General features: G+C 45.6%; 1 protein-coding gene across 2 annotated transcripts in view; it reads right to left on the bottom strand.

The window, feature by feature from the left end:
• The window catches only part of G2E3 (G2/M-phase specific E3 ubiquitin protein ligase), a 65,594-nt gene extending 53,394 nt beyond the window's left edge, over positions 1-12,200 (bottom strand). Inside the window, exons 1-3 of one of the 2 annotated variants that reach the window (XM_032796636.2) lie at positions 12,112-12,200; positions 4,836-4,937; positions 2,840-2,902 (exon numbers count right to left, since the gene is read on the bottom strand). In XM_032796636.2, coding sequence (XP_032652527.1) covers positions 2,840-2,876 — 37 coding nt within the window. In that variant the 5' untranslated portion in view covers positions 2,877-2,902; positions 4,836-4,937; positions 12,112-12,200. Of the gene's footprint in view, positions 1-2,839; positions 2,903-4,835; positions 4,938-12,111 lie in introns of those variants that run through there. The other variant, XM_075065499.1, reaches the window with a different exon arrangement.
• Between the last annotated feature and the right edge of the window lie 663 nt (positions 12,201-12,863).

The following is a 12,863-nucleotide window of genomic DNA, read 5'->3' as shown; positions in this document are numbered from 1 at the left end:
GATTTCTTTAATTACTTGCTCCATTATCTTCCCTGGCACAGAAGTTAAACTAACTGGTCTGTAGTTTCCTGGGTTGTTTTTATTTCCCTTTTTATAGATGGGCACTATATTTGCCCTTTTCCAGTCTTCTGGAATCTCGCCCGTCTCAGTACATCCCAGTACATTAGATGTACTGTGTTTCCTTTGTCTTTAACAAAAAACAGTTATCTTCTCAAAGATCTGGCACGATCTACCTTTTGTAAAACCATGTTGTATTTTATTCCAGTTACTGTTTGCCTCTATATCCTTAACTATTTTCTCTTTTAAAATTTATTCCAAGACCTTGCATACAATTGAGGTCAAACTAACAGGCATCTTTAGGTCTGTTAGGAGGCTCTTGTTCATATGCCTCCCTAAACTTTTCTTTCTGTCCATTTGACTTCCTCTTTGGTGGAGGACTCCCGCTAGAGTCTATAGAGGAATCAGAAGTCATAACAGGAGATTGAAGGATTTGAGTGGGTGTTAAATCCTTAAATTGTATTGACATGCTGGTTCAAAGATATTTTCATTAGCTGCACTCTAGTTTTCTTTTTGAGGAGGGGTTCTGTCTAGTATTGAGATCAGGGAAACCACCAGAATTGGTGACTCAGGTGCTGGAGTGACCCTAAGGTCTAGTGAAGACACATAATAAGCTTTTGGAGCTGCAAATTTAGTTGTAAAAGGTCCCTGTAAAAAACCACTGGTGCACAGCAGACTTTGATCAAAGCTGCCAGTGCTGACAAGGAAAGCATTGCAGAAGACTGATACTCTGATGCTGAGAGTGACAGTGCTGCTGAAGCCAGTGCTTATGAGAAGGAAGTCACATGACTCTTTGAGCTCTTCTTTCCTTGAGATCTTTTACTGAAGAAGTAGAGGAAGGTTTCTGTATCAGCTCTGTGCAGAGGTTCATCATGGCAGCACTCTTCTGCACTCTTAGCACAGATCCTTTGAAGAACTCTGCACTCCCGGCAGCAAAGAGAGGACTTGGTGCCAGGAAACAGAGTCAGACTCTCCGAGTCCTTGGAGAGCAAGGGTCTCCGACTGCTCCAATGGACCTGAATCTTTTTTAATTGCTCCTGAATTAGGTGTCACGCTTCTGGTGACAGAAGCCTCGGAGAGATGAGCTGGGAAAACAGAGGCCTCTGTATCAGGTCTGTGCTGAGTCAGACATAACTCTCATGGACTTTTCCCTTTAAGATAAAGCTTCAGTTTGGACTACCACTCCTTGTGTGCGCACTTCTTGAAGGAGTTGCAAACTGCACACTTAACCATGACAGATTCCTCACCCAGACAGTAAAGGCATCTGTTGCAATCTCCCCACAAGAGGACATGGCTTGAAGCCTTGGCTCTGCCACAAGCGATTTTTTTTTTGTGTGTGTGACCTACCGAGAACATGCTACTTGAAACAGTAACAAGTAAGTTAGTAACTAAGTATAAACAAATTATTAAGTAACAAGATTACTACAAAGGTACACTATGTTGTTCTGATTTTGCCTCATGGTAAGAAGGAACTTTGTAGTGGTTGCTGTACCCTTTAAGCCCTGGGGGAAAGGGACACAAGGGCACGAAGAGCATATGCGTGACCCCTATTGGCAATGGTAGAATATAAAACATTTTCACCTGTGATGGGGCACATGGAGACCAGAAATGGGATCCACATGTGCAGTGACTTGAAGACCTGTGTTACTACTTTTTAGTTCATTGCTTTTTCATATGTATGTGTGGCAATCATTCAGCAATACACGAATCAGTGTAAGGGGTTTCATTGACTGCATTAAGTCACAGATTAGAAATGCTCATACAATGTAAAATAGTGTTTTGAAACAGATCCATTAGCAAATTCAAGAACACCTAGGATTTAACAAATTTAAAACACAAAAACAAACTATTAAGGTTACCAAGAAATTCAGAAAACTAACAAAGCTAAAAACAGACAAATTAATTTCAAATATCTTAATTCTGACCCGCAGTAGAAATAAATTAAACATAATTACGGGAAGCCTTTATCAAAATTAGGGAAATAAGTCATCAAGAATATCATGCCACCCTGAACTCACTCTGAAGGGAATCATGTTTCAACACACAATTCTACTACTGAAATTTCACCCATTCTTTTAAAACATTGCATTACCAAGCCACATGCCGGAGTCATACTGTTGAATTTAAATTGAAATCCTACATTAAAATAATTGCCTTTTTATTGCAGCTATGGTGACCAGATTTTTAGAGAGACAGTCCCGATTTTGGAGGCTTTTTCTTATATAGGTACCTATTACCCCCCCAACGCCATCCCAATTTTTTACACTTGCTATCTGGTCACCCTAACTGCAGCATCTACAAGTTCGGTAAATGTTTAAATACAGTAAGTTAGCTAAATTAGTAGTTCTCAACCAAGAATACGCGTCCCTCTGGGGGCATATGCAGAGGTCTTCCACGGGATACATCAGCTCATCTAGATGTTTGCCTAGTTTTGCAATAGGCTACATAAAAAGCACTAGCAAAGTCAGCACAAACCAAAATTTCATACAGACAATGACTTGTTTATACTGCTCTATATTCTATACACTGAAATGTAAGTACAATATTTCTATTCCAATTGATTTATTTTATAATTACATGGTAAAAATGAGAAAGTAAGAATTTTTTCAGTAATAGTGTGCTGTGACACTTTTGTATTTTGATGTTTGATTTTGTAAGCAAGTAGTTTTTAAGTAAGGTGAAACTTGGGAGTAAGCAAGCCAAATCAGACCACTGAAATGGGTACAGTAGTCTCGAAAGGTTGAGAGCCACTGTGCTAAATCATTTAAATAGCCTTACTTACCTGGGCTTTGGAAGTGGCAGAGGGTATTTTCATTCATTCTATTACCTTTCTTCAGGCTGTTTACTATGGAAATTAAAAACAAGATGTCAAAAGTATTCAATTTGTTGAGCATGGTACATTGCATTTTACTGTATTTAATCCCATTTTCTTTTAAACTCAAGAAGTTGAGAGACTAAATCACCTACTTCTAAATGTTTCCTTTCACAATGCTTCCAAGATGGCCTCAAAGTCCTAAAAAAATTAAAATTTATCTTTCACTCTGAAAGGTAAAAGTTGAAAAGGATAAAGGCTGAAAAGGTGAAATCTGATCTCCCCTTTGAAATCTGATCTTTTGTGTTTTATGCCATACTTTATAGCATTTCTCAAACTGGGGATCCTGACCCAAAAGGGTGTCGCAAGGTTATTGTAGGGGGGTGCGGTATTGCCAACCTTACTTCTGTGCTGCCTTCAGAGCTGGGCAGCCAGAGAGCGGTGGCTGCTGGCCGGGCACCCAGCTCTGAAGACAGCACCGCCAGCAGCAGCACAGAAGGGTGACATGGTATGGTACTGCCATCCTTACTTCTCTGCTGCTGTTGGCAGCGGCACTGCCTTCAGAGCTGAGTGGCCAGAGAGTGGTGGCTGCTGGCTGAGCACCCAGCTCTGAAGCCAGAGCCAGCGGGGGGTTGTCACTCTTTTGGGAGAAGCAGGGGGTTCATCATGAGCTTCACAAGATTATATTTTGCCATTTTCAAATACATATTCATCCCTTGTTACAACATCATGAAATTCAAGATTTTAAAAAATGCGATGACCGGGAAATTTACAAAAATGGACTGTGAATTTGGTAGGGTTCTAACAATAACATTAAGGCAATTTACCTCTGACTTCCCCAGCATTTGGGAACCCAAACCATGAACAAGTTTTATTTCCTCTTCCCAAAGATACTTTTGCAAACACACTGGCAAAGACCTTGCAGTTTGCCTATCAAACTAGTGAACTATGCATTTAAATGCAAATTTGTTCTCAATTAAAATTAACTGACAAGATTTCAGTTTCTGCAAAAAACACCATACAACACACTGGGCCACACTCTTCCCTGATGTAATTCACTGGACTTTAGTGGAGTTACACCAGGAAGAAATCTGATCCATTTCGTTAATATTTACTACAGCATTTCCCAAAATGTGGGATGCAAAGTAGCAGCTGTGGAGGAAGGGAGGGTATGGATAGGCCTTAATTGTTCTCCAGAACTTTTAGCTATTATGCTTAGGAAGAAAACTAGATCCAAGTATAACTGATGCAGTGGTGTCTCCCTGAAGTTGCAGATAGTGTGGATTAGATTTAAGATATGAACTGTCCCAATCATTTAAAAATGATCAAAACACACAACAAAGTTGAGGAATATCACATTATGAAGATCGACAGACAGTGACCAATTATTTTGGATAGACCATTTCACATATTACACCACTGTAGGGCTAAAGGCAGTTAACTTCATTTTCCTTACTAAGGGCTCAGCTTCCAAACATCTGGGAAACGCTCGCTGACTGAACATGAAACATGCAACAAAGCTTAAAACTATAGCCACTCTTCAAGGAGCTGCTGGCAATACACATAGGAAGAAAACTGTGTAACATTTCTAGGAATCAGAAGAAAAACATAGAAGAGGCCTACTGGGTCATGTAATCCATCTGCTGGTGCAGGAATATCTATAGAAGTGAAGGCTTGTGCCTGGAATAATCTGAAATCACTAGTTATACAACTGAATGCGTCAACCTTTTTATTCAATCTCATTTTATTTTAATACTTTTGGACAATTTTAACTTCAGGTTATATACCTACATACTGTATATCACATTTATTATGCCCTTACACTGCCAAACAAATCAACTAATCAAGATTGGCAGAAATGGCATCAAGTGACAATTTAACTGAATCTGATAATCTACAACAAAGTTATTTTTCCCACCCTTCTTTGGTGAGGGGGTCAAGAACAGAGTTTAAAACAGTATCTTACCTCTTTGGAACTTCTCTTGAAAGATGTTTTTTCTCACTCAGCAGTGGCCACTGGTACCCTCAAGGTCTTCAATCTTCTAGGGCACTAAAACTGAGGGACCATCTGTACAGGTAAAGAGGATCCCAGATGTCAGTACCCTATGGCTTAATGAAATGGTGAAAAATCCTGATAGATAGATGGAGCTTTGGTTTGGTTGGCAATGAAAAGCACAAATGCCAGAATCTAATATTTCATTCTCTCTTCTGGGTTGGGGAAGCGAAGAAAGAGGAGGAACTGCTACTAAAAGCAGTAGGTTGCTCTCTTATCTCAGTGCAGTGTGCCTGGAGTTTTTAATTCACAAATTAAGGATCTGTGAGAGCAAAACCTTGCCTGTGTACAAAGCCCTCAACCACAGTGGGGGTTCCATACAGACGCAAAGGTTTTCCTGCATGGATCTAGTTGCAGGATTGGAGTCTAAATCATTGCCCACTGGGTACAAAAGTGAGACAGTAGCCAACTATTTTGCCTGAATTATTGTATCCTCAAGTCTGCCACTAATTTTGAAATAAAATACTTCCCACATTTAATCAACAGCTGAAGTCTATAAGAAATGGGAACATGCAGGCAATGGGAAGATGGCTCCTAAGGACTATAGTACCTTTAATACAGAAAGAAAAGTTGTTTTAAAAAATGAAATTGGTTTACAATACTTTGCAACTGGAGTCTACTTCCTAGAGGACTATGTTTACTTGGGGAAAAAACAACTAAGCCTAAGGAAATACTAGTCAAGTTAGTACATAGTAAGTGATTTAACTTGCTTTTGTGCTACTGGTCTTCCAATATTTTAGTGTCATCCCTACCTACAATTACTATATACCAAACCTCACAAACAGCCCATACTTATGGCACCTCTCTAACGCTAGCTACTACATTGTTCTCCAGAATCTAAGCTATCAGTTTCAAAATAAAAGGCAAGTCCACATTACAAAACTAAGTCGACAGAAGTTACATCAACGTACATCTGTCGCAGTTAAGTCGCTTTTGCATGGCCACATTACACTTGTGTCAGCAGTGTATGTCCTCACTGGCAGTGCTTGCACTGACGCAGAGAGCAGTCCACTGTAGGTAGTTATCACACTGTGCAACTCGCCATCATCTAATGCAGAGTGTTTTGGGAAAGGTTTCCAATGCCTCATGGAAGCAAACAAGTTGAACAGGGGTGACTGGGAACATGGTTTCAACATTCCATGATGCTGTTTTCTCCATTTCATAATTTTATCTGCATCTCATAATGTTTTGGCCTCTTTTCAAAAGCAAACCCACGTGTCAACCATCTCTGTGAAAAGCATGGATCCTGAACAGCTATGCACTACTGAGTGTACAACACACCTGATCCCACAAACAGAGCCACAGGCAACATGACAATTCCTTGGAGGCTAGCTTGCTTTGAGACACAGGAACAATTCAAGATTATTGTAGGCATTCACAGAGCAGCTGCAGATGGAGGAGCATCAGTTCTGGGCCCGAGAAACAAGCACTGACTGGTGGGATAGAATTGTTATGTAGGCATGGGATGATTAACAGTGGCTGCAGAACTTTTGGATGCACAATGCCACATTCCTGAAGTATGTGCAGACCTCAGCCCAGTCCTCTGGCACAGTGACACCAAAATGAGAGCAGCCTGACAGTGGAGAAGCCAGTGGTAATCGCTGTGTGGGAGCTTGCAACATCAGATTGCTATCAATCAGTCGGGAATCAATTTTGAGTTGGGAAATGCACCATGAAGGCTGCTATGTTGCAAGTGTGCAAGGCCATTAATTGCATCTTGCTACGAAAGACTATGAATCTGGGCAATGTGCAGGACATAGTGGATGGTTTTGCAGCAATGGGGTTCCTGAACTGCGGTGGGCAACAGATGGCACACACATCCCTATTTTGGCACTAGACCATCATGCCAGAGTACATCAACAAAAAGGGCTACTTTTCTATGGTATTGCAAGCTCTGGTGGATCACTGGGGGCATTTTATCAATATCAGTGTGGGATGGTCAGGGAGGGTGCATGATGCACACATCCTTAAGAACACAGGCCTCTACAGAAGGCTGCAAGCAGGGACTTTCCAGACCAGAGGATTACCACCGACAATGTCAAAATGCCAATACTTATCCTGGGAGACCCGGTCTACCCCATTACAACCATGGCTCATGAAGCCATACACCAGCCATCTCAACAGCAGCAAGGAGCGCTACAACTACAGGCTCCACAGCTGCAGAATGACATTTTAATGTGCTTTTGGCCATCTGAAAGGCTGGTGGTCCTGTTTACTTATGAGATTAGACCTCAGTATATATATATTCCAATGGTTATAACTGCCAGCTGTGTGCTTCATAATACCGGTGAAGCTAAGGGGAAAAGTTTCTGCCGGGGTGGAGATGAAAGAGCTGTCTGCTGATTCTGAGCAGCCAGATACTAGGGCTATAAGAAGAGCTCAACATGGAGCTATATGGCTCAGGGAGGCTTTGAAAGGCCATTTTAATAGTGCAGGATGTGCATTGCTATAGCGTGTTCTGCCTGGCTTTCGTTTTTGCACTCCTGTATGAACCTTGTAATGAGCGCTGTGTATGTAGTAATATCAATAGAGGCATTTACAATGTTGTATTATTTGTGAATGTCAGCCACAGCCAGCATATGTTGTGAATAAAGATGAATTAAATTTCCACAAAGACTTTTATTCCAAACGCATCCAGGCGTATAACTGAATGAAACTTTATAAACACAGGGAAAAGAACCTCTGAAGGGGAAAGAACAGCTATTTTCATTTCACAAACACATATACCAATCGTGTCTCTCACACATCAGCATATGCACAGCTCTGATTGCTGCACTCTCCCCAAGGGTGGAGCAGTAGGACTCCTGCAGCAGCCCCGGACTTCACATGAAATTTGGGGAGGGTGAAGTGTAGGGAGATGTGAGAATGCAGTCGTCCATGGGCTGCAGAGAGAGGCGAGCACAGGTCTGTTGAACCTGAAGGTGAATAAGAATCACCAGCATGTCTGTTTCCTGCTTGAGAAGTGCTAGCTTCTCCTACTGCATGTCTCTCTCCTTTTCCTGTGCTTTTCTCCTCTCCGCTTTATCCCCGTTCAGTCTGTCTGCGAGGGTGAAGCTTTAAGCCCTGTCCTTCATAGGCAAAGCAACAGAGGTTTGCGAGATCTCCTGAAACATGTCATCACGCATCCTCTTCCTTCTTCTTATCTGGCTGAGGTGCTCTGCTGTGTGTCGATGGAGAGCACTTCAAGGCCACATTTCAAGCTGCAAAAGATAGAATAGTACTTCTGTGCATTGACTGTATTCACAAGATAAATGGAAACTTGGTATACTCAACTTACTCCCCTTGATCCACACAAGTTACAAGCACTATATTCTTACTTCTCCCTTGGGATTCATAGAGCATGACAGCAGTCCCAGCCAGGTGAGTACAGCTTGGGGACGAGTTGGGACAATGGGAGTGGGGTTTGAGTATATGCAGACTGGGCAACTGAACAGTAGCACGATTCTCCACAGGTAGTGAGGATTTTAGCTGACATCTCACTCCTGAGGGTAACAAAGGCTGAAAAGGAATAGTTCCTGCATGTGTCCGGCTGCAGACCAGGGTCCCTATGCTTCTAGCCTGTGTGCTGCAATGGTGCCTGCTGAATTAATTCCTGAGCGGGGTTGGAAAGTGTCCTGCCGCAGTGGAAGAAATAAGGCAGCCCTCTCTAGAAACTTCAGTAGGGAATTGCAGACTACCTCCAAGCAAGTTTCCTTAAGATCTCTACGTAGGATTCACAGGACATCCCAGTGCACATAAACTGTTCTGCAGGGCCCCTTCTGCCTAACTGTACAGCAAAATGAGAAGCAGATAGTGAAATAACCAATAGAGGTAGAATTGCTATCTCTTATTGCATGATTAAAAAAGAGTAAACGAACAGATGTTCCTGCAATCTCAAAGTGAACTGCATACTTACCAGAGGTTCCTTCCCCTGAATCAGGCTAGACTGTAGGGACTGGCTCAACTGCATCACTGGATTCCCCCGATGGCCTGTTCCCCATACTCCTCCTCACTGCTCATTCCAACTCCCTCGAAGTATCCCCCAGGCCCTTGGGGTGGTGGTAGGGTCTCCGCCGAGAATGGCATGCAGCTCTCTGTAAAAGTGGCTCTGCACCAGTGCAACTGTTAGACTCCCTTGCCTTCTGGTATGCCTGTCATAGTTCCTTGGCTTTCTCACAGCATTGCTGAGGGACCCTCTTGTAGCCCATGTCCTGGGCAATCTGCTCATAGATATCGAGGTTCTCCAGCTGCAATGGAGCTGTGCCTGAACAGCCTCTTCTCCCCATAGACCCAGGAGAATCCACCACATCCTGTGTACTCCAGGCAGGAGCATATTAGCAGCATGGAACCAGTGGCTAAGCAAGCTCTCCAGGCAGAGGGAACAGGAAATGGAATTTCAAAAATTCACAGGGCTTTAAAAATGGAGAGACATGTACGTGTGTAGTTGGCCGCCAGGAAGCTGAGTTCAAAACTGTGACCAGAGCAGCCACAGTGGGGCACTGTGGGATGCCCCCTGGAGGCTACTAAATTTGACAAAAGTACTGCGTCACCCTAACTATGTCAACCTAAGCATTATACCTCTTGTGCAGGTGGAGTTAAGTCAGCATAGCGGGTGACTTACATCGGCGGGAACAACATTTTAGTGTAGGTGCTTAGAGTTAGGTTGACATAAGCTGCCTTGCATCAACCTAACTCTGTAGTGTAGGTCAGCGGATCTCAACAGGGTGTCCAAGAACTCACTCACGGGGGCTGTGGGGCCCCACGGCTAAAACCCAGAGCCTGATCCCCGGAGCCCTCCACCCCCCAATCAGGGCTGAAGCCAGGAGCAGTGGGGCTGAAGCCAGGAGCCCCAGTGCTCCCCATGGGGTAGAAGCCCTGAGCAGAGATGAGGGGACACAGGGGTGTGGCATCCCTCCTGCCTCAAAACTACAGTGCAAGAGCAGGGCAGTCCCAGGGAAGCTCCACCCCCCACCCCCCCCGCACACCTCCTTCTCTCCCCCATCCCCGGCCATGTCAGAGGCAAGAAGCCAGAACCAGGCAGTGCGGGACAGCTGCTGCTCTGGCTGGTGCCATTGAGCAGGCAGCCACAGCATTCCCTTGTTTCCTGTTGCTGCAGGGCTTTGAAGCTGCTCCTCAGCTCCCAGCCCCATTTGCTCACGAAGCAGGTAAGAGCTGCCTGGTGGGGGATCTGGCTTCGTGGCTGGCAGAGCCCTCGGGGAACAGGGACCACAGGGGAGCCCTCTGGACACACAGCTGTGACCCTCCTCCCTGCCCCCTGAACTACCCCATGCCTGCACACAGCCCTTATCTACCCCTGCCTGCACCCTAAGTTACTCCCCTGCCTGTACACAGCTCTTAGCTACCCCCCTCCCTGAGCAGTTTTTAAACTTTTTGAGCTGAGCCCCTCCTCCTTTGAGTTATCATTTTGGTTGTGCCCACCCAGCCCCAACCCACATGATCTAGGTGGCCTGCTGAGAAGACTCAGGGAGTGGAGGTAGCGCTCCCTCCTCAGATCCCGCTCCCTCCTCAGATCCCGCTGTGCAGAGCTGGCTCAAGCCTCACTGGCCCCTGCCCACCCAAAATAGAAGTCAAACTACATCTGTGCCCAAGAGACCTCCCCCCCAGCCCAGAACCCCAAGTCCCTCCCCCCCACTGGGCCCTGGAGTTTTTAATAGCATGTTGTGGGGGGCCTCAGAAAGAGAAAGGTTGAGAACACCTGGTGTAGACCTGGCAGGAGAGCCAACAACCAACAAGTACACTTCACGACTTTTAGCAGTACGACTGTAGCAACACAGTCATGTCGCTAAAAGCTGTGTAGTGTAGACATAGCCTGAATCAAGAAGGAGCCAAGCCCAGGGAGTCTAGTTTAGCCCACTGGCACATTCAAGCACCTTATTTTGAATATTTGCACAGCCTATTGCGAGTGGCATCATATGTTGGCAATTTAAATGGGTAGAGCTTAGTTTCTGAGACAAGACTGGAAGAGTACTGCCACTTTGTGCCCCACAAGCTGCTCCCCTCTGCATCTGACCCCTGCTATTCACACAGCAGTATTACTGAAGTGACATCACATTTGCATTAAAAGCAGCTTCTGCTCAAGACAGCTACTGCAAATTATCATACTCTTGGAGAAAAACACATTCAAAATAAGGCTAAATTGATTTTCTGCAAATTGACAAAGTTTGTCGTTCAATTTCTTAAGTCTTTATGATTTTAAAATAAAAGAGATGTCAATAAATGAACAAAGGGAAGATGCTTTCAGGTGCATGCTTTTCATTCTGTTCAAACAACAAAGCACTATTTGGGGCTTTCACAGATGCTATTTCAATTCACACGGTGCCCCCTTAATTTAAATATGAAAGAGTCTTAGGTTCACATTGTAGTGTGTGACAACATAATGGTAGGTCCTGAAAAAAGCCACTGGGCTATTTGTTCACCAAATGATACTCAAGACTTCAGGAGAAATCTCCATGGAGTAGTTTGAAGATTAACAAGAGCCCCTCTGACATCATTCAGTCCAATCTAACAGACCTAAAGAGCATCTTTTAAAAGTTTAACATAAAATACAACGTTTACTCCATATAGCATCTTCCATGAAAGAGTCAATCCTCTTAGAGATGCTTCAGTTAGCTTACACAGGGAAAAGGGGGAATTATTTCCACTGGGGATGCATTATGCGTTTACAATCTCTCTCTCTCTAGCTCTCTCTGAGGGGCTTTGCTCTGCCTCTGGGGAGGAGGTTGGACTTCCCCCTTCTGGAGATACGGATTTTGTTGTCTTTTCTGCCCTCTGTTCCTTGTTTCCTCCCTGTTGAGGCAGGAGAGGGAGCTGGGGTCTGCCTGTTAAACCCTCTTCCCAGCCTGTGGGACGAGGGAGATCGTGGTCTGTGTCAGTGTACGGGCGGCAGTGCCATAGGCCAGAAGACACGAGATCAATGGGACAACATCCCACCAGGAATAGGGTCGGAAAAGGGGGGAGGGGAGGTGTCGGGGTAAGGTCGCCCCCCCCGATAAAATCAGAGGAAATGGGGGTCCCGAAAGGAGAGCTTCCCCCCCCCCGGGGATAGAGTCGGAAAAAGGGGGCCCCAGAGGGAGCGGCCTCCCCCCGGGATAGGACCAAAGGAAAAGGGGCCGGAGGGGGCGCCCCCCCCCGGGATACAGTCGGAAGGCGGGGAGGGTCCCGGCGGGAACGGAAAGGGTCCGTTACTCACCCGGCAACTCCGCAAGCAGCATCTCCAGCTCCGAGCCCGAAGCTCACCAGTGTCATAACCGACAACCGATTCAAACCCCAACATCCGCCGGCGTCCCGGAAGCGAAGCGCCAAAGCCCGCCCCGAACCCAGCAAGCTGTCTCGGCCGTCGGCTATTTGCGCTCGGCTGTTGATCGATGTGATCGGCGCTCGGCTTCTGCCGCCTAGCAGCTGATCACTGTGATGCGCGCTCCTCCTAGGCACCTTCCGAGGAGCCTGACGAGGGGCGCATCCTGCTGCGTCCCCGGGGGCAGAGCCGGCGCTGGGTGGCGAGAGGCGGGACATGACGCACGGAATCCCAGCAGAGGCGGGGTGAAGGGAGCTGCGAAGCATCCTGTACCATAGCTCCTCCTTGGATAAGTGCACAGCCCCAACGGGTACTGATGGGACTGCACTTGTGCAAACTGCAGTGCTCACATTCATCGTCACTAAGGCTAAGATTTTGTCACGCGTATTTTGAGCAAAAATCACAGGTCACAGGCAATAAAGAAGAAGTCACAGAATCCCGTGACATATCCGTCACCTTTACTAAAAATATGCATGACACCCAGGGGGCCTGTCTCACAGGTGCAGAATCCCACCACCACCCATAGCTGCTGGGAGCTCCAGGGCACCCTGGACACCTGTGGCAGCTCCCTGCTCCGGTGCACTCCTGCCACCAGCGGCGGCTCCATGCTCTGGGTCGTCCTTAGGCACAAGCAGCTGTATAGGGCA

The sequence above is a fragment of the Chelonoidis abingdonii genome, chromosome 4 (assembly GCF_003597395.2).
Source record: "Chelonoidis abingdonii isolate Lonesome George chromosome 4, CheloAbing_2.0, whole genome shotgun sequence".
NCBI lineage: Eukaryota > Metazoa > Chordata > Testudines > Testudinidae > Chelonoidis > Chelonoidis abingdonii.
This window is presented reverse-complemented; position numbering and strand designations above follow the sequence as displayed.